The sequence below is a fragment of the Oncorhynchus masou genome, chromosome 12, assembly GCF_036934945.1.
Source record: "Oncorhynchus masou masou isolate Uvic2021 chromosome 12, UVic_Omas_1.1, whole genome shotgun sequence".
Taxonomy (NCBI): Eukaryota; Metazoa; Chordata; class Actinopteri; order Salmoniformes; family Salmonidae; genus Oncorhynchus; species Oncorhynchus masou.
The window spans coordinates 89,681,437-89,702,571 of NC_088223.1; the positions used below are offsets into that span (position 1 = coordinate 89,681,437).

The following is a 21,135-nucleotide window of genomic DNA, read 5'->3' on the forward strand; positions in this document are numbered from 1 at the left end:
AGGAGCAGGGATTTTTCTGCCATTGTAATCCTTGGGCGGGCCACCTAAGTGTTTTTTTTGAGGTTGTTAAGTCATCCTTTTTCTGATTGAAAAAAAAAACGCTTTCAGTGTGAACTTAAAAGACTAAAACGAGATATGAAGTATGTAGAAAAGATAATGGACCTATATATATTTTTTTAATAATCTTTGACAACTAACAATCAGCAAAATAAAAGCTAGGCCATCGGGAGAATAGAAAAATTCAAAAATAATTAAATTAGCAGTATGTTTGAGCAAAAGAACCCAGCGTTAGCCATGGCAAAATGCATAGAACAGCCTTTAAAACTGCAACATGTACTCTCAGCTGCATTGCAAAAATGTGTAGATTATTATTGTGTTAACAAACCTCCAGACGAGCTTCAATGCCATACAACTCTCCTTCCGTGGCCTCCAACTGCTCTTAAATGCAAGTAAAACTAAATGCATGCTCTTCAAACCAATCGCTGCCCGCACCTGCTCGCCCATCCAGTATCACTACTCTGGACGGTTCTGACTTAGTATGAATATGTGTACAACTACAAATACATAGGTGTCTGGTTAGACTGTAAACTCTCCTTCCAGACTCACATTAAGCATCTCCAATCCAAAATTAAATCTAGAATCGGCTTCCTATTTCGCAACAAAGCATCCTTCACTCATGCTGCCAAACACACCCTCGTAAAACTGAGTATCCTACCGATCCTTGACTTTGGCGATGTCATTTACAAAATAGCCTCCAATACTCTACTCAATAAATTGGATGCAGTCTATCACAGTGCCATCCGTTTTGTCACCAAAGCCCCATATACTACCCACCACTGCGACCTGTATGCTCTCGTTGGCTGGCCCTTGCTTCATATTCATCGCTAAACCCACTGGCTCCAGATCATCTATAAGTCTTTGCTAGGTAAAGCCCCGCCTTATCTCAGCTCACTGGTCCCCATAGCAGCACCCACCTGTAGCAAGCGCTCCTGCAGGTATATTTCACTGGTCATCCCCAAAACCAACACTATCTTTGGCCGCCTTTCCTTCCAGTTCTCTGTTGTCAATGACTGGAACGAATTGCAAAAATCACTGAAGCTGGAGACTCATATCTCCCTCACTAACTTTAAGCACCAGCTGTCAGAGCAGCTCACAGATCACTGCACCTGTACATAGCCCATCTGTAAACAGCCCATCCAGCTAACTCATCCCCATACTGTTATTTATTTTTGCTCCTTTGCACCCCAGTATTTCTACTTACACATTCATCCTCTGCACATCTATCACTCCAGTGTTTAATTGCTAAATTGTAATTATTTCGCCACTTTGGCCTATTTATTGCTTCCTTCCCTAATCTTACCTCATTTGCACACTATGTATATAGACTTTATTGTGTTATTGACTGTATGTTTGTTTATTCGATGTGTAACTCTGTTGTTTGTGTCGCACTGCTTTGCTTCATCTTGGCCAGGTCGCAATTGTAAATGAGAACTTGTTCTCGTTTATAAAAAAAAAAAAGTATTTATGTAACCACACTGACGGGCCAACCGGGATCATTGTCACGGCCACCACTTAAGCCTATTTTTGGTCCAGAAAAAAACCTTGCGGAAGCACGATATGACCTGATATGCCCTGTAGTGTTACACATTGGATAAATATCTCTGAGTATAAGTAAGCAGGAGGTGTACAAAAGCGCCATGTCTCGCTCCCTGCAGAACCCAGGAGGGAGAGACGGCGCTGCAGCTGGCCATCAGTAATCGGCTTCCCCTGGTGGTGGACGCCATCTGCACGCGGGGGGCGGACATGTCCGTGGTGGACAAGAGGGGGCACCCCCCTCTGTGGCTGGCCCTGGAGAATGGCCTAGAGGACATCGCCTCCACGCTGGTGAGACCTGAGGGGGAAGAAGGGGCGGTAGAGGTTGTGGTAATGGGAGCCCAACAGACAAATGTAAATAAGTGATCGCTGTATGTGAGCGCCTTCAACTCAGCTAGTCAGGAGTCGGGTTGGGTTTGACTGGGATCTGTTCCACAGATGTTGAATAGGTTGTCTGCTTGTCCCTGCTACTGTAGGTCCGACACGGTTGTGACGCCACCAGTTGGAGCTCTGGTCCCTCAGGCTGTCAGCAGACCCTCCTCCACAGGGCTGTGGATGAGAACAACGAGGTCACCGCCTGTTTCCTCATCCGCAGGTCCGTCTGATCACACTCATCCCTCCTTTATCAATGTCGCCAGTGTCGCCGATGTGCCTCACTTTCTAACGCACTCATCCCTTACCATGGACTCACTGCAAATTCTTGTTTGGCTGTTTAGCAGAGCTTGGGTCTGGTTGATAGTCAAGCTCAGGCTTGTTTTGCTGCTAATTCAAACTGTTTCTTTACTTTCACTGTCATCTATAGAGTTTGGCCAACTTTTCCACTTCTTTATTTATGATAAGAGTGATAATTCTCCAGATTACAGTTTAATTTAGTTCAGGAATCCATCTTGTTTCGGAAAGAGTCTGCAAGAGGAAGGTATGTAAATGTAGGCACTCTGGATAAGAGCGTCTGCTAAATGACTCAAATGTAAATGGAAGTAGTTTCATGGTTAGTCAGTGTGACCCGTGCCTGATGACTGCAAACCAGGGGTGTCAAACTCATATATAAAATAGTGATCTACAGTGTTTTCAGTAATGATTTAGATTCTAGACAAGTCGTATGCTATATCATAGTTCCTCTGCTGTAACCTCTTGGCATAGTGCTGATATGTGGGTCTAGTCTAACCCTGTGTGTCTCCTATAGTGGTTGTGATGTGAACAGCCCGCGGCGGCCAGGCCCTAACGGGGAGGGGGGTGAGGAGGCCAGGGACGGACAGTCACCCCTCCACCTGGCAGGCAGCTGGGGGCTGGAGGAGGTGGTACAGTGCCTTCTGGAGTTTGGAGCCAATGTCAACACACAGGTACGTCTCGCTCGCTCGCTTACTTAGGACTTTTACTCCTGGACATTACTCCTCCTGGGCCAACAGCTTTTCAACATATCCAGTCTCACTGACTGTCACTCCTCTAAGCACAGGTATCTCACACGGGTCATCCCTGTGATAGATTCCTACACTTAGACTTGCGATTTAAAAGAATGATTCATTGTTGAGTAAGGAGCATCTCGTGTCTCCTATCCGAGCCCGTTCATTGTGGCTAATATGAGCTGTGTAACCCAGGACGCAGAGGGCCGAGCATCAATCCACGTTGCCATTAGCAACCAGCACAGCGTCATCATCCAGCTGCTCATCTCCCACCCGGACATCCGTCTGAACGTCCGTGACCGCCAGGGCATGACCCCCTTCGCCTGCGCCATGACCCACAAGAACAACAAGGCTGCAGAGGCCATCCTCAAGAGAGAGCCTGGGGCTGCCGAACAGGTGAGAGCGACACACACACACACTCTGCTTCCTCCTTTGGCCCATTTACTACAGTGTACTCCATCTGACACTGTTTATATGAACCAAATCTTCTCCCCAAACCTTCACTCTCGCTTTTTCCCCTCTCAGGTGGACAACAAAGGGCGTAACTTCCTGCATGTGGCGGTGCAGAACTCTGACATCGAGAGTGTTCTGTTCCTGATCAGTGTCCAGGCCAACGTGAACTCCCGGGTGCAGGACGCTGCCAAGCAGACCCCTCTACATCTAGCTGTTCATGCTGCCTCCGAAATGATCGTTCGTAACCTGGTAATGACACCCTGCGTCCTCGTCTGGAGCTGAATGGGTTTTTCACCAGTGACTGGGACCTCACGATATGATAGTATCTCGATACTATCGTATCGGCCCCTGCGCATCGCGATACTATCGTATCGGCCCCTGCGCATCGCGATACTATCGTATCGGCCCCTACTATCGTATCGGCCCCTGCGCATCGCGATACTATCGTATCGGCCCCTGCGCATCGCGATACTATCGTATCGGCCCCTGCGCATCGCGATACTATCGTATCGGCCCCTGCGCATCGCGATACTATCGTCGATCGCGCCCCTGCCCCATCGCGATACTATCGTATCGGCCCCTGCGCATCGCGATACTATCGTATCGGCCCCTGCGCATCGCGATACTATCGTATCGGCCCCTACGCATCGCGATACTATCGTATCGGCCCCTACGCATCGCGATACGGTATTGTGATTCTCAGCATTTGTATATGTATTGCGATCCGATGTTCCAAACACATAGCTCACTATATGTCTGCTTCAGAGGGACGAGAGAGAGGGAGAGCATGGGAAAATGACTTTTGATCAGTCATGGAACTAAAAGTACTGAAAACATGTCGGTTCACTATTTAAAAAGAAGATGGAGAACAAGCTATAGGATGAAAACTAGTGGAGTTTTGGTGCAGGTACAGCAGACTGGCGATAGCTTACACTACATAGCAAAAAAATTATAATTGTATTCAAAAGTGTCTATAATATTGCAATATGTAACTATCGATTTTTTTTTTCACCCATCACTAAGTAACACTGTTCTAGTTGTACAGTGGTTGCTCCACTAAAAGTTGTGTGATTATGCTGCTGTACGCAGAGGTAATTTGTGGATTAGTACGGTACCCTGCGTCACCACTTCATTGATCCAGACCACCACAAGGGGGAGTTAGAGCACAGATTATGCTTTCGGGTCCTACTGTGTCTCTAACTGACAATGAATGGGCGACATAAACCTAAATAGAAACTGATAATTGTGCACGTCTTCAGTATTGCTTACTATAACTGTTATTACACTTAAGGTTTTTATTATTTTATTTTGTTAGGATTATTTTGCTTTTACTGTAGTACTGTAGACCACTCCCGACCGGTCACGTTGTACAGTGCCTGAGAGGTGCAACGGTCTAAGACACTACACAGCAGTGCAACCTGCAAGCTGTGTTGCGACAGATGCTGGTTCAATACCCGTGCCGGCCACACTGGCAGACCCATGAGATGACTAGGTTTTTGGTTTCTCCCCCTCTAAAAACATAAATAAATAATTCTAAATAACCACCTGGTTTTATTTACGAATTAGTAACAATGTCTCACCCCATGTTCAAGAATGGCCTTTTTCTCACTCATTTTACATTATTTGAAAACAAAATAATCTCTGAAATATTGTTATTTTTTAAACAAAGCGAATATTATTAATTTAGAATTGTATAAAAGCCCCTTAGATATTCTCACAGATTTATTAGTAGGACAATATATATTGGTCATGGCTCCCGAGTGGCGCACAATGGGATTGCCTTACAGTTGTCCAGCTGTATCCACTGAAAGCGCACGAGGTTCAAGGCACGAGTGCAGGGGGCACGGGGTGGGCCGCAGAGCAACACAGAAGACAGACCTAGCCCATGGGGAAGGGAGGAGGAGGGGAGTGGACCCCCACCCCGTCACACTGGGTAGCACAGAGCAACACTTTAAGGGGCATTGCACTAATAATGGCGCTGACTAGGGAAACGTTCCTGTTGTTCTTAGTGCCAGTCTGGACATTCAAATTAAAACAATTTAACTAATAATGGCATCTTCATGCTTACATTAATAAAATAATTATAAAATACTCTTTCAAAATGCCAATCTTTATTTAGTTATGGATCCATAACGAATTACTATGGGAATAAATATCACTGAATTACAGAAATATTGGAACAAAGTTGTCTAATGAAGGTAACAAATTGTTGCTTAATGGAAAATACTCTTTCAAACACACACGGTCACGTTGTACAGCGCCATTATGGCTATTAGCAGGTAGCTGGACAATAGACTTGCCTCGAAGGAGAGTAGGGGAAAATTCTATTGTCAAATGTATTTTTTTTGTTAATTTGGCTGTATCACAACCGGCTGTGATTGGTTGCTATTTCAGTTTAATCCACCAGAAGAAGAAAAACAAATAATACAACAAACTATTATGTATCACTTCCGGCTGTGATTGGGAGTCCCACAGGGCGGCGCACAACTGGCCCAGTGTATCTCTCCCTATAAAAACACAAATGTTTTGGCCTTTATTCAGATTACAATCGCCCACTTTCATTTTTTTTTTTACGAAATTACCTCCAAAATATCGTTATATATTAAAAAATATTGTTATCTATTTTTAAATCATTAAAAAAATATTGTTATATATTAAGTTGATGGCACAGTCATATAGCCCGGCACCTACATAAGGCCGAGTGAGACCCGTGAGGCGGCTATTGGTTTTAATTTAGAATCCTCCAATCCTTTATATGTAATTATTGACGGAGAGTCATGTCATATTTTTTTCGATATACTGTAGGCCTACCGTAGGCAACATGAGTCTCACTAGTGTTGAGTAATGTGCTGTTAAAAGTGGTGTAGGTCTTATTTATTTAAAGAGCATATTGAAGTTAGAAGCAATTGGATTTGAAGCAATCGCCTCAAACTATTTTAGCACAGTTTCGCACTGGTTTGAGACAAGCATAGGGACTGGTCTTGATAAATCAATGAGATTTTTATTTTCACTGAATCTCCTTTTGGATATTGGTTAGACTACAATTAGGGTGTACAAATGTTATGCTATTAGTGTCACCTTTTTATTTAACTAGGCAAGTCAGTTAAGAACAAAATCTTATTTACAAGAACAGCCTACTCCTTCCTCCCCATCGGGGAATTGAACCCCGGTCTCCCACGCACCCGCATAACACGGGGATTCTTTAGCTAAATAGCCAAGTACTGTAGCCTACTCCCTACCGTCACGTTGTACAGCGCCAGAGGGTTTTACATTTTTATTGGAATAAAAACAGTATAATATTAAGCAAATTAATTAAGCAAAATTTCTTAAAATCAGTCCCATGCACTATGTTCTTACTAAAAAAAGATTTGAAATTCTCTAGTACAACCACTATTGAAGGCTATCAAATGCTTCTCAAAGATACCCTCTGGTGGTCAAACTAGCGCTAACTAGCATTAATGGTACCAGTAGTTGGCATATAATGCTGCAGCACCATGCAAGCTGTTCCGCAGTACACTGTAACTTTTAAAGGACGAACCACTGTCGCTGTTCTTCTGTCAGGATGGGCTCTGTCCTGACAGACTGTCTGGGCTCTATTTGAACAAACATAACGGTAGACTTCTGGTGCTCTCACATGGCGCTATAGCTCCCATGAGTGACAGAAATATTTTTGCTATTATCACACAGCGGGAATTGTGGGCGAAATAGCTGGCGGTGGCGTGAAAGGGCTGTTTTGATATAAAAAAAAAAAAAACTGTAGGTGTAACGAGGGCTTGACCACTCGCTGGTCAATCAACGTGCTCCATGGCTTAGCTTAATATGGCGTGTGGTGGTCTCAAGTTGTGTGTTTTTAATAGTCGTTACGTTGTCATTAACTCCAATGTCTTAGAGCCACACGCGTGTCTGGGACTTTCATCTTAATTGCAGCCGCGGTGTGCAGATGGTCAGATGGTGAAGCGTTTAACACGACCGGAACCACATTGACATCCTCTTATGAGATACGCAACTATAAAAGAGACAACCTGGAACGCAATGTGAGTGTGTGAGACTGGTGTCTGACTCTAGTATGTCCACTGCAGCTGCTGGCCGGGGCCAAAGTGAATGAGCTGACCAAACACAGACAGACCGCTCTACACCTGGCAGCCCAGCATGACCTGGCCACTATCTGCTCTGTGCTGCTGGAAAACGGAGTGGACTTCACCGCTGTGGACGAGAATGGCAACAACGGTACAGGCTCCCAGTTTCCCAAAATCTTCTTATGGCTAAGTTCATCGTTAGAACCTTTTTGAAAGAACATCGTTACATCTCAGAGCCGTTTCTCCAAAACCATAGTTATTAACGTTGCACTTGAAAAGGCTTGTTAATTAACGACTGACTCAGACCACTCGTAGAACAGAGAAGTGCGTCGTTAGGTGATTTAAAAAAATAAATAATTTTTTTGCCCTTCATCGTCACTATTATACACACGAGATCTCTGCTAAACACGAGATCTCTGCTAAACACGAGATCTCTGCTAAACACGAGATCTCTGCTAAACACGAGATCAATATGTTTCTGTCTCTCTGTGACCTCTAACTTCAGAACGAATGACTACAAATACAAAGTTGCCAGTGTCTTTGCGACTGTTACAAACAAGTGAATGACAAAGGAAAACCTAGAGGACTATTATAAGATAAACACAGTGTAGACTACATAGATCGATATATTGAAATACATTTCATGTTCATTCAATTGAGTTTTATTTAGCTATTTTTACGCTACTGTAATTTTTGTCTCAATATATTTCATGATGTATAGCGTGATCAACGATGCGTCAAATCTTGAGTTATTATATGGTAGGCATTAGAATAAGTCGCTTCAATATTTGCAGCCGTAGGTGATAGTATCCCTCTAGGAGCTGATCCGTCGTCAGTATTGTGGAATAATTATAATATTAAGGTAAGATTTGAAAGGGAGAAAGCTGATCCGAGAGCAGTGCTTCCTTTCTTTCCATCCTATCAGTATTGACACAAGCCTTAACGGCGCTCTTAGCGAACGTTCTGTCTGCGTGGTGGTTTTGGGAAACGCATGTTACATTTTTGAGCGTTGTAAGAAAGATGCATTGTTAAAATAAGTTCCGTCGCTATATGGAAACCAGAGCCGTAATGGCCCAGAGCCGTAATGGCCCAGAGCCGTAATGGCCCAGAGCCGTAATGGCCCAGAGCCGTAATGTTAGAAGGGGCTGTTTCAAGCCACAGAACTACCCTCCTTACAATGATTATTTACTACTTAACTGTCCTCAACTCTGCTGCACAATTACCATGCTGGAAGAAGAACCATCCTGATTTATCAGGTCAGCATCTGTTGGTTATGATACTTGCCTGACAAATAAGGGCCTTTTTAACTCTAGTGGACATCAAGTTGTCGCGCGCTACAAAAACGGGAGATGTGATGGGCTTCTGCCCCAAGTGGGCTGTTCTGGATTACTTACTGACTCTTTTTAAACTCCTTTTCCCTGTTTTTCCTCACGGTTTTGTTTTCTCTTGTTCTGTCCGTCCTCAGCTCTGCACCTGGCCGTAATGCAGGGTCGGCTTAATAATGTGCGAGCCCTTCTCACAGAGTCTAACATCGACGCAGAGGCCTTCAATCTCCGGTACGCTCCTGTTCTCACCGGTTCATAACTTCAGCCTTGGTGCTGCTCTTAATGGCCATTATACAAAAGGTTTATTGTGTTTTCATTCACTGAACACTTGTCTGTTTTGTAGGGGCCAGTCACCGATGCACGTCCTGGGGCAATATGGGAAAGAGAATGCGGCGGCCATCTTTGAACTTTTCTTGGAGTGTATGCCTGAGTACCCTCTGGACAAAGTGGACAATGAAGGGAACACCGGTAGGAAGGAGAGCAGGGTTCTGCTTCAATCTCTCTGACTGATTTGATTAAGGCCCCTTTGGGTTTAGTGTTTCTGTCCTGACTAACAACTTGCTTAGTTAGTCTCAAATGTTTGACTCGTTATAAGCCATTATAATGATATTTATTTATCCTCTTTATCTAACCAGGTAAATTATTTGGGAGCACATTCTCTCTTACAATAGTGAATAATACTAAATTAAAAGAACCAAAAGGTATATATGTTCTAGAGAATAACATCAATCAATTTTTTTTTTGGGTTCCTCAGTTCTGTTGTTGGCCTACATGAAGGGCAATGCAAACCTGTGTCGTGCCATCGTGAGGTCTGGTGCACGTATGGGCCTCAACAACAACCAGGGAATCAACATCTTCAACTACCAAGTTGCCACCAAGCAACTGCTCTTCCGCCTCCTAGGTTAGACACCTGGAATGGATCTGCTGTTGGTGTTACATACCGTAGTTCAGTGTAGAGGACCTACAGCACATAGTTCACATTAGGTCACCTGTTTTGACATATCATGTAGGTATAGAGAACAGTTTACATTGGATCCTTGGAATAATCCTGATTTTATTTATTGACGCTCGGGTCAATACATTTTGAATAGGTATTTTTAAGAGGATGGTGGGGCCATTCTCACTATGTGTTTTTTGTGTGGGTTTTGTTTTTAGATATGTTGTCCAAAGAGCCCCCGTGGTGTGATGGATCAAACTGTTATGAATGTGCTGCCAAGTTTGGAGTCACCACAAGGAAACATCACTGGTAAGTACCGGGAAAAACAGTTTCTTAATAAATACTGCTTTTGTCCTTCCCGAGAGAAGTGAAATTGTTAGTTCCAAGTCCTGTTGTCTTAGAATAACTTGTCAATCAGACCTTACTCACCAAATGTTCTCTCTGCTCGTCTTTTTCGCCATTCTCCCTCGTTTTCCTTCTTTTTCCTCCCTGGCCCCTCTTGTCCTCCCCCCTCGTCTCACCCCAGCCGTCACTGCGGCCGCTTGCTCTGCCACAAGTGTTCTATAAAAGAGATCCCCATCATTAAGTTTGACCTGAACAAGCCCGTGAGGGTCTGTGATGTCTGCTTCGACGTGCTGACTCTGGGTGGGGTGTCCTAATGCAGTGGACAGCCTGCTCCTCCATCCTTCTCTCCCTCCATCTTCCCACCACCCCGACACCAGAGGCTGGGCAACAACAGGAGATCGGGTGACTCGGCAGTGGCAGCCAGGGCTAGTTATTGGACAGAGTTACAGACAGACCACAACCTCTGTACTATTCATTCCAGTCGATCAAAAACATGTTAGCTAATGTTCCAACAGGACTTAAGAAGTAGAATATAAAAACATTGTACATGTTTTTTTTAATCAAATGAATCACGTAGTGAAAATTGGATAAAATGAAAGTAGCTTGGCTTGACTCAATGACTCCTGGACTGGACTGGTTGGGGAGAGGTAGAATGTTAATCGTATTGTCATGATTTGACCCCTGATACCATTCATCAGGTGTTTTGAAGGAATCATTGATGAACTTGTGACGGTGTAATAGTGTTGAACATTGTAATGGTGTCAGATTGAATCAGTGATGAATCTGTAATGGTGTCAGATTGAATCAGTGATGAACCTGTAATGGTGTCAGATTGAATCACGAGAATCAGTGATGAATGTGATGGTGTCAGTGCCCTAACCCTGGTCTCGGTTGAGAGCAGACAGACAGCATGTGTGCAGCAGCCGAGCTGGCCTACTCATCAAATTAACCCATCACTGCACTGTGCTGGTGAGACGGGAAACAGCAGCCGAGCTTCCTGCCCTGTGTTACAATCAGCTGACCTTTGTCCCGAAATGTGCACTTGTTCACTTCCCTTCATGGATTCAGAAGAAAAAGGACTGCTGGATTTTCTCTTAACTGTTGGCTGTGTGGCTGGTTCTATATGAACAAGAGATGTGGGTTGGTTGGATTTTAAGGGAATGGAGTTGACTATTTTTCATATACAAAAAAATACATCTATTTGAATTGATGATTCAATGATGGAATTATTGGATTTAATGATTAAAATGTTCATGAAACACTAATTGGGTTAAATATATTGCTGAATATATTGCTTAATTAACTCTCAATACTTAAAGTGAGACCTCTGCTTTCAAAAAAAAAAAAAATCTTTGTTAGAGTATATTCACCTGATTTGAAATGTAACGGAATAAAACAACCTCCATAAGTGTTTCTTGACCACGTGGTAAAGATTGAGCGCATCAGTAAGTGGGACTAGGCACTCAACTATCACGTGAGGTATTTTCTATCAGAACTAGGAAGGCTGAGAACATCTTTACCATTGAGGATTTGTTAGTCCCAAAATGCAAAATAACTATTGCTTTGAAATTTTACTTATGATAAAATACCTATTATGCATGTCATTTAATTTGTAGCCTATACTTTTGTATTGTCGTATAATCATTGTGAATTGTCTGTTTCCCAGACCACCAAAGTGTACATTCCAAGTCCATGAAATCTGGGTCTTTAGTAAGGTCGTCTTGTTGTTGGGAGGGGTGGGGGATTTATATGTAACATGCTCCAATTGGTATTGCCTCAAGTGTTGTCTTGACCTGCCAGGCTAGTTTCCCAGACCCAGATTAAGATGAGTCCAGGACAACAACAAAAAGCACTTTCAATGAACATGTTCAGGCCTTTAGTCCAGAAAACCAGCCTGTATGTTTTAATGCGTCTGGATTTCAAAACCTAACAGGTGCACTTTATCAAAGATCACATGACATTTCTGACATAAGGGGAGAGAATGTGAGGAGTTGGTGGTGGCCATTGGTCCGTCAGTGGTCCACTATAAGCATTGTTAAATTGTACAGAAATGTATAATATTTTTGACCACTACAACTGTTTTGTACTTAATGCAGTTTGTGCTTTTTTTGTTTGTGACAAAACTGAAATGTTTGCCTCTTAATCTTTTCTGAACGTTGTGTTCTCTCTATGCGCAGATATCTAGCCCGTCTTTTTTTTTTTTTAGAGAAAAGGGAGGACGACTTTTCATAAAGTTAATCAAATAAAACAATCTTGTTTTTCACTACTTTGCATACAACAACAACAAAACATGAACTTATTTCTAAGATGATGTTTCAGTACAACTCCCTGGTACACATCTGTCCTTATTGTCTTCACATCCCATCTGACAATTACCAAAACACGTATGAAACTAATTTAATTTGTCTATGTACAGATATAGTAGTAAACATTCCTAGTTATTAGTGTCAATTAGTTGGCATACTGCACATTAATTACACAGAACTTAAATGTACATGCATGAAGAACTAAACAAACAAATCAACTTCGGTTATTTTCGAACTGGCATAAATCAAATACCCAGTAATTCTGATAAGGACCCCTTGGGAAGTCCCTGAGTTTGAAATAACAGTATATAAGCCATTCTATAGTCTTTTTGCAAGAGGCTCAGCCTTCCCAGAGCCCCCTATTCTCTGACAGGACACGAGTCCGCGTGAGGGGGGCAGTCCTCGTACTCCTGAATGTTTGGGTTTTCCAGCATGGAGGAATTCTGGACACACACACAGCGAGAGCGGCCCGAGCCAGGAGAGAACAGCTTCCTAGGTACGCCGGCCCAGTCTCTCTGCACTCCACCACTAAGGAGAAAATAACAGTCAAATCAGAGGTTCATGTTAAAAAAACAGTTCATTCCCTAATAATACTTCCAGAGACCATCTCTGTAATGCAGCCTTCCCCCAAACTCAGTGCACGTTTTGTTTTTTTGCCCTAACTACACAGCTGATTAAAATGATCCAAAGCTTGATTATTTGAATCAGCTGTAGTGCTAGGAGGAAAACTAAACGTGGGAAACACTGCTATAATGGCTGTGAACATTCTATCCAGTCTGTTTTACAGCAGGAAAACAATACATATTTATATGTTGGCTCCCCCAGGTGTAATGAAATCTTTCAGTATGGGACCGTTTGGACCTGCACACGTTGCTGCCACCACCACATAGGCTGGTAAATACAATGGCCGTGTTCGAGCGCATCAAATCCGTGGTGCATTGTGACTGATCTACAAATAATAAAATGAGCAGTTACTCATTTTGCAAAGGTGCAAGGTGATTCGTAGAGTCGGCAGTCGCCTGCCCCGCCGGCTACAATGTCGAACAAGTCCACAGTTTCTCTGTGCACCATGATGCCAGTACCTCTTGGTGGAGCACCAGACCCGTCCCCTCCTGGCAGCGTTCCACTCCGAGTTGCAGGCTGGGAGGTGTTGCTTCTCAGCCAGGGCTTGGTCCTTGAGTCTCCGCCCCTGCTCCAGGGCTGCCTCCACCTGTAGCAGGGCCTCGGTGGGCTCTCCACTCTCACTGTAGAACCGTCCCACCAGTCTGCCTGTAGCATAGGGGACTTTAACCGCACACTAATGGACTTACCTTCCTTATACTGTCAATGGGTTCTCTGTATACACCTGTCCTGTGGGCTAACAATGTCTAAGTGAAAATACATAGCACATTTTTTATGAAGTCCCTTGTAGACTAAACCATATCACAAGCTTGGATAGTTTCCCCATTCTGAGAAATTATGTATTTAAAAGGTTTAGTCCGCAAGGGAATTTATAAAAAATAAAATAAACAAAAGTGTATCATGTATTTTCACTTGTATAATGTATTGAACGGGTACTGGGTGCAATAATATCAACCGTGTGACAAATGTTCATTGATCAAATGGACCACGGATCCTCACATAAATATACCCTGGCCTGGCATACAGTCATTGGGCTCATTTGAGCGCTAAAGCAAAAGTAACCGAATGTAGACTAAAGTAGAGGTGATCCGCTCGAACACAACTCATTGTATGATACGCACCGACAGGCTCGTAGTCCTTGTGATAGAAGGCCAGCCAGTCGTACAGGGACACCACCTGAGCAGGGGACAGACTAGACAAGTCATCGGTCAGACCAGTATCTGTGAAGTCCCCAGTGACAAAGGACAGAGAAGCGTCTTTACCTTAAAAACAAGGGGGAATAGAAAGCAGCATAAAAATGTATTCACACGCCTGACAAAATCTGCGTCTCTTATTTTTAAGTGTTTGGAATGTTATATAATCTACAGGCATGTTCACAATTAATAGATCCGCTGTTAAAGGACCCTGGCACGTAGATTTAAAACTATTTTTTTTAAATCACCTGCAAAGAAACGATAACCACCACCAGGACCATAATGCTTCATCCCCTTTTCTACATCGAACACCTGTCCTAAAATGGCCAGATAAAGGCCCTTGCTGTCCGCCTCTCCGGTGTACAGTGATAACTCATCTTTGATTATGAGACGCGCAGGTGGAACTGTCGAATGAGGTGCATCGACAGTAATGTTGGCCCAGTCCTGACGCAGTAATAGTATTGCCACTAATACAAAAATAAACGAAATGATAAACCCTAACATTATGTCTAAGGCTATTCCTTGTTATTTGCCGTTACTCTTTGACCAATGTTCAGTCATTGACTAAATGTTTCACCGATTCTGTTGTTTTGTTTTTCCGGGTATGCATTTCATCCACGGCACATGCTCACATCCGTGCAGATATACGAATGTCTTCTTCTGTATTTTTTTTTTAAATGGCGGTTGGCAACCAAAAAGTGAATTACCGCCACCAACTGGACTGGAGTGTAAATCAAATGAACCTGACAATTTTTTATATTTTTTTCCACCTTTATTTAACCAGGTAGGCTAGTTGAGAACAAGTTCTCATTTACAACTGCGACCTGGCCAAGATAAAGCATAGCATGGTGAACAGACAACACAGAGTTACACATGGAGTAAACAATTAACAAGTCAATAACACAGTAGAAAAAAGGAGAGTCTATATACATTGTGTGCAAAAGGCATGAGGAGGTAGGCGAATAATTACAATTTTGCAGAATAACACTGGAGTGATAAATGATCAGATGGTCATGTACAGGTAGAGATACTGGTGTGCAAAATAGCAGAAAAGTAAATAAATACAAACAGTATGGGGATAAGCCTTCACTTATTAAAAAATACAATACAAAATAAAACCCACCACCCCATTCCACCACTTTGACCCTCTACACCAGGCCAACAGCCTGGGAGGAAGGGACACGACCATTCAACACTCCCTGTAACTCCTCTGCAGTAAAATCTTGTACACCCAAGTACCTCCTCTGCAGCTGCCACCACGTCACCTATTTTCTATGCTTTCCATTCCATTTCTGAGGTACAAAAAACCATCCTGACTGAAGCATATTTCCTTCGTATGTCTACTATTTATACTTCCGATCCCCAGCAACATTGGCAGCGAACTCATACCACTTATTTTGGGGTGGCAGGTAGCGTATTGGTTAGAGCGTTGGTCTAATAACCGGAAGGTTATTAGAGGTTAAAAGATCAAATCCACTGAGCTGAAAAGGTAACAAATCTGCCATTCTGCCCCAGAACAAGACAGTTAACCCGCTGTCATTGAAAATAAGAGTTTGTTCTTAACTGAGTTGCCTAGTTAAATAGTTTCTGCTGAAACGACACATTCCTTTGTTCCATGCCCCCCCCCTGCACACTCCTCATATCTAAGAATCTCCTTCCTACACACACATGCAAGATAAACACACGCTTGGCACCTGAAACACTGTAGTGGGTTTGGAACAAAAGCTCTTATGGGATAACTGATATATCCTCACATTACTTTGTCAGGTAAAGACTCAGAATCAAAACACAAAAGGACAGACAGTGACTCTTCTGTTACACCACAGATTTACAAATCATCTGTTTCGTGGTTTTGTAGCTCAGTGCTTTGGACATACACGGCATTCGGAAAGTATTCAGGCCAATTGACTTTTTCTACATTTTCTTACGTGACAGCCTTTTTCTAAAATAGATTAAATTGTTTTCTCCCCCTCAATACCCCATAATGCCAAAACAAAAAACAGGTTTTAGATTATTTTTTTTGCAAATGTATAAAAATAAATCAAATGAAATATCACATTTACATATGTATTCAGACCCTTTACTCAGTACTTTGTTGAAGCACCTTTGGTAGCGATTACAGCCTTAAGTCTTCTTGGGTATGACGCTACCAGCTTGGCACACCTGTATTTGGGAAGTTTCTCCCATTCTTCTCTGCAGATCCTCTCAAGCTCAGTCAGGTTTGATGGGGATTGTTGCTGCACAGCTATTATCAGGTCTCTCCAGAGATGTTCGATATTGTTCAAGTCCGGGCTCTGGCTGGGCCACTCAAGGACATTCAGAGACTTGTCCAGAAGCCACTCCACCATTGTCTTGGCTGTGTGCTTAGGGTCGTTGTCCTGTTGGAAGGTGAACCTTTGCCCCAGTCTGAGGTCCTGAGCACTCGGGAGCAGGTTTTCACAAGGATCTTTCTGTACTTTGCTCCGTTCTTTCCCTTGATCCTGACTAGTCCCTGCCACTGAAAATCATCCCCACAGCATGATGCTGCCACCACCATGCTTCACAGTAGGGATGGTGCCAGGTTTCCTCCAGATGTGATGCTTGGCATTCAGGCCAAAGAGTTCAATCTTGGTTTCATCAGACCAGAGAAACTTGTTTCTCATGGCCTTGGGAGTCTTGAGGTGCTTTTTGGCACACTCCAAGTGGGCTGTCATGTGCCTTCTACTGAGGAGTGGCTTCCGTCTGGTCACTCTACCATAAAGGCGTGGTTGGTGGAGTGCTGTAGAGAGGGTTGTTCTTCTGGAAGGTTCTCCCATCTTCACAGAGGAACTCTGGAGCTCTGTCAGAGTGCCCATCAGGTTTTCGGTCACCTCCCTGACCAAGGCCCTTCTACCCATATTGCTCAATTTGACCGGGCGGTCAGCTCTAGGAAGAGTCTTGGTGGTTCCAAACTTCTTCCATTTAAGAATGATGGAGGCCACTGTGTTCTTGGGGACCTTCAATGCTGCAGATGTTTTTTTCGACCCTTCGCCAGATCTGTGCCTCGACTAAATACTGTCTCGGAGCTCTACGGACAATTCCTTCGACCTCATGGCTTGGTTTTTGCTCTCACATGCACTGTCAACTGTGGGACCTTATATAATCAATGGAAACAGGTGATAAAATAATGTGTATGTTGAAATATAATGAAAAAATAATTCCACTCTGAAACCGTAGAACTGTATGATATTGATTAGAATCATAAAATTATAACCTGATGATGTGTGTAGTTTTAGTCAGAATTAGGTTAAACAATGTATAGTGGAAAAACACAGAATGTCTGAGCAAGGCGTAGCTTAGGATTTGTACTTGTGTGTGTGTGTGTGTGTGTGTGTGTGTGTGTGTGTGTGTGTGTGTGTGTGTGTGTGTGTGTGTGTGTGCCTAGTAAAATAACGAAGAACAATTCAAACTGTGTCTGGACCGACGTGGCTAGGCCTCTAAGAGACTTGGGAGAGGACAGGGAGTACTTCTCAAGGTTTCTCTAATCTCGGGGGAATGGAACTGTCGGCTGGGTAGTGATACACAGTGGTGAGAACTACGGAGAAGGATAAAACTCACCTACTGTTTGTGTGGAAGTATGTGCGCAGCTATAAAATAGATGTTTTTGTATTCTTGACTTTAGAACGTTCTCTGAATAAACTGTACTAGCCTTTTGCATAAGCTGAGTCTTTGACTAATTATTATTAAACCCATGGTCTTACAAACCTCGGGGATTGGTCAAAGCTATTGATTGATTGTTATTATCATTGCGATTGAAAATGATCATGATAACAGGATGCACCTGAGCTCAATTTCAAGTCTCATAGCAAAGGGTCTGAATACTTATGTAAATAAGGTATTTCATTTTTAAAATTGTAATACATTTTCTTCGTCATTATGGGGTAGTGTGTGTAGACTGATGAGGATTTGTATTTATTTAATCAAGTTAAGAATAAGTCTGTAACGTAACAAAATGTGGAAAAAGTTAAGGGGTCTGGTTACTTTCCGAATGCACTGTAGATGGAAAAGGTAGCGAGACACCCCATTTGTTCTTTTTTTCTGGTTCAGTGATAGTCAATGAGCTTAGTAGACCAGACCCAGAACCTATTGCATTGGTATCTATGGGAGACCCAGCCCACTAAGAAGACTGGAACTGGAAAGGTTTTTAAATGGTAAACATTCTGAGTGAACTATCATCTAGCCACCATTTTTGGTTTGGATTGGTGTCAAATGGACAAAGAGTGCCCATTCAGCAATTGCACATTATAATCATTAGTGAATCTGAGATGTTTTTGTTCTGAACAATCTCTTTGTACTACAGCTATATCATGAATATTTTTATTTTATAGTTACATCAAATATTTTTGTCTATATACATCTACTCTAGCTCATCTAGCAATCCTTAATCCGTTTATTATTGGGCATAGAATGTAATGAGTTAGCCATGGCTGATCGGTCAAAGCCAATGACGTATTTAAACCCTAGATTGCTGATGATGTATTGGCCAATGAGAGGCTTATGAAGCCATCGGTCGGCCATATTGCTACTCCCCAGTAGGAGCAGTCCTCCATAGGAATGAATGGAATTCTACAGTATTTCAATTCAATGTTTCAAGGACAACATTACATGTATTGCTGTTTTTGTTGTTGTTTTTGTAGTGGGGACAGTAACATTAGTAATCTCAACAAATGTATATTTCAAGGAATTTTTAAAAATGTATTATTATTTTTACTGTTTAGCTCACATAATATAATTTACAAGTTTGCATTAAGGATTTCGTAATTTAATAAACATGCCAAAATGAATATAGACATTAATAAATGCATTTATGCAGGTTCCAATTTGTTTTATAACGGTGATGGAGTGCAAAGATGGAGGCGTGGTGGCTTCAACACCTCGCCCTCTATTAGACATATATAGATAATCTCAATCATTGGTCAAAGCCTATGGGTAAATGAATGGTTTGTAAGGGTTGTAACACCAAAAATAATTAAATTATGAAGCCCTTATGTGCTTGTTTTGGTTACATAAATGCTTCAAAATTCAAAAAAGGTGATGAAGGTTCTCATAGAACAAAACGTAGGCTATAAGATCTCCTTAACCTGTGTTTACCACAGATTTTATATTCTGCATTTGTCCAAAATCCATAGGAGGAAGAGGCGAGGAAGAGAGGGATAACTGGATCCAAAATCTGTCTTCTCCGGCATGAGGCGTTTTTATCGTTTATTTCGCTCACCAAGTGAAGAGTTTTTGTAGGGAGTTCAATATGCAGGTTTCCATTGACCCAGGTTTATTCCACAAAAGTAAATGAAGAAAAAAAAAAACATTTTGACGTGTAGGCTTAATGGAAACGGCAGAGAGGCTAAAGTATAAATGTTCTGAAGATCAACATTGTGACGTGTAGGCTTAATGGAAACGGCAGAGAGGCTAAAGTATAAATGTTCTGAAGATCAACATTGTGACGTGTAGGCCTCGTGGAAACGGCAGAGAGGATAAAGGATAAATGTTCTGAAGATCAACATTGTGACGTGTAGGCCTCGTGGAAACGGCAGAGAGGCTAAAGGATAAATGTTCCGAAGATCAACATTGTGACGTGTAGGCCTAGTGGAAACGGCAGAGAGGCTAAAGGATAAATGTTCTGAAGATCAACATTGTGACGTGTAGGCCTCGTGGAAACGGCAGAGAGGCTAAAGGATAAATGTTCTGAAGATCAACATTTTCGAAAGATCAACAACATTTTTATCCGTCTACAGGTGTGGATTTTATTTGATTTCTTTTTCTAACTTTCTTTATTGCCACAAATGACTATGGAAACAGAATTATTTGAATAAATGATTGTCGCCAAATAATTTTGAAGGTGCGCGGGGCACTTGATGTCCTCACGTAGCCGAACAGTAACCGCGTTTCCATCCACAGTTGTCATGCCAGTGCAGTTTATTATTGCTACAGATAAAATACGTTATGATGAACTTGGTTGGTGAAAGTGCATGGTGATCTTGATGCTCCTTTACAATAAATATAGAGGGTTTTGGTAACAAAGAAAAAATATTCTAGCTATTAATGTCATCATGTAGACTAGTTTACCCGCACTGCATATGGCAAAACCAAAGTGGTCACTTCTGCTATTTAAAGCAACCGTTTTGGAACAAAACAATCAGTAGAGTCGAAAATGCAATGAAAACACATTGAATTTTAGATTTTTATTAGGTAAATGAAAACTTGAGCGAAAAAGTACAGTTTGTGTGCACTACATCATCACGCACAGATTTAAAAAAAAATCTCTAACAAGTCAGTTTGGTGGAAACGAATAACAATGGAAGTGGTTGAAGTGTTTCTGTTACCCATTTAGGCAAATTGCGCATAACATATCTGTTTCATGTATCTGTAGCCCGTGAAAGACACCATGGATAGAATGCAATAAGTGACTATTTACTCGATGACATATTTGACATATCGTAATAGTTCTCATGTGCCAACGTATCGCCATGTTCAGTGCCACGGTGAAACGTATACTCCTGTAGATCTGTAATCATTAGGAGGTGAAACTTCCCAGCTAACCAAAAAAGCAAGGCGAGGCAATTCAGGCATTCTTGAATGTCAGAAAATACCTTCTTCTGAAAAGAAACATTCGTTTCGAGAGTGAAGAATAGAGAATATCGAACCTCTCTGAAATGAAAATGGAATAGCCTTCCCTTCAGCAAAATATATTTGACCAAAACCCTCCCTGAACGCTTGAAAAGAAATGGTGACCCTCCTATACCCCAAATAATAATTAAAACGTAGAAAGTGTATAGCAGAGAACATGTCTACCATTTAACCACACTTCCTGGACAGACCCGACAGAACCTTAGATGTACAGTTTTAGAAACGGTTGTTCATTCTTGAAGCA

General features: G+C 42.3%; 2 protein-coding genes across 5 annotated transcripts in view; one reads left to right on the forward strand and one right to left on the reverse strand.

Annotated features, from left to right (window-relative positions):
• LOC135551029 (rabankyrin-5-like) overlaps positions 1-12,392 on the forward strand; it is a 36,934-nt gene extending 24,542 nt beyond the window's left edge. For both annotated transcript variants that reach the window (XM_064982400.1, XM_064982399.1), the window contains exons 15-25: positions 1,716-1,884; positions 2,070-2,188; positions 2,777-2,933; positions 3,189-3,389; positions 3,519-3,695; positions 7,526-7,673; positions 8,988-9,078; positions 9,191-9,315; positions 9,602-9,748; positions 10,003-10,093; positions 10,311-12,392. In XM_064982400.1, coding sequence (XP_064838472.1) covers positions 1,716-1,884; positions 2,070-2,188; positions 2,777-2,933; positions 3,189-3,389; positions 3,519-3,695; positions 7,526-7,673; positions 8,988-9,078; positions 9,191-9,315; positions 9,602-9,748; positions 10,003-10,093; positions 10,311-10,443 — 1,558 coding nt within the window. In that variant the 3' untranslated portion in view covers positions 10,444-12,392. The remainder of the gene's footprint in view (positions 1-1,715; positions 1,885-2,069; positions 2,189-2,776; positions 2,934-3,188; positions 3,390-3,518; positions 3,696-7,525; positions 7,674-8,987; positions 9,079-9,190; positions 9,316-9,601; positions 9,749-10,002; positions 10,094-10,310) is intronic.
• Positions 12,393-12,510: 118 nt separating this feature from the next.
• On the reverse strand, positions 12,511-14,902 carry LOC135551031 (neuferricin). 3 transcript variants are annotated; one of them, XM_064982405.1, is made up of 4 exons: positions 14,498-14,902; positions 14,178-14,318; positions 13,518-13,700; positions 12,511-12,963 (listed from the first exon to the last, which is right to left on the reverse strand). In XM_064982405.1, exons 1-4 carry the CDS (start codon positions 14,751-14,753, stop codon positions 12,776-12,778), a joined length of 768 nt encoding a protein of 255 aa, XP_064838477.1. In that variant the 5' UTR covers positions 14,754-14,902; the 3' UTR covers positions 12,511-12,775. The 3 variants fall into 3 exon arrangements, with proteins under 3 accessions (XP_064838477.1, XP_064838478.1, XP_064838476.1); XM_064982406.1 differs by having other exon boundaries at positions 13,518-13,704; XM_064982404.1 differs by having other exon boundaries at positions 13,518-13,719.
• Positions 14,903-21,135: the final 6,233 nt, after the last annotated feature.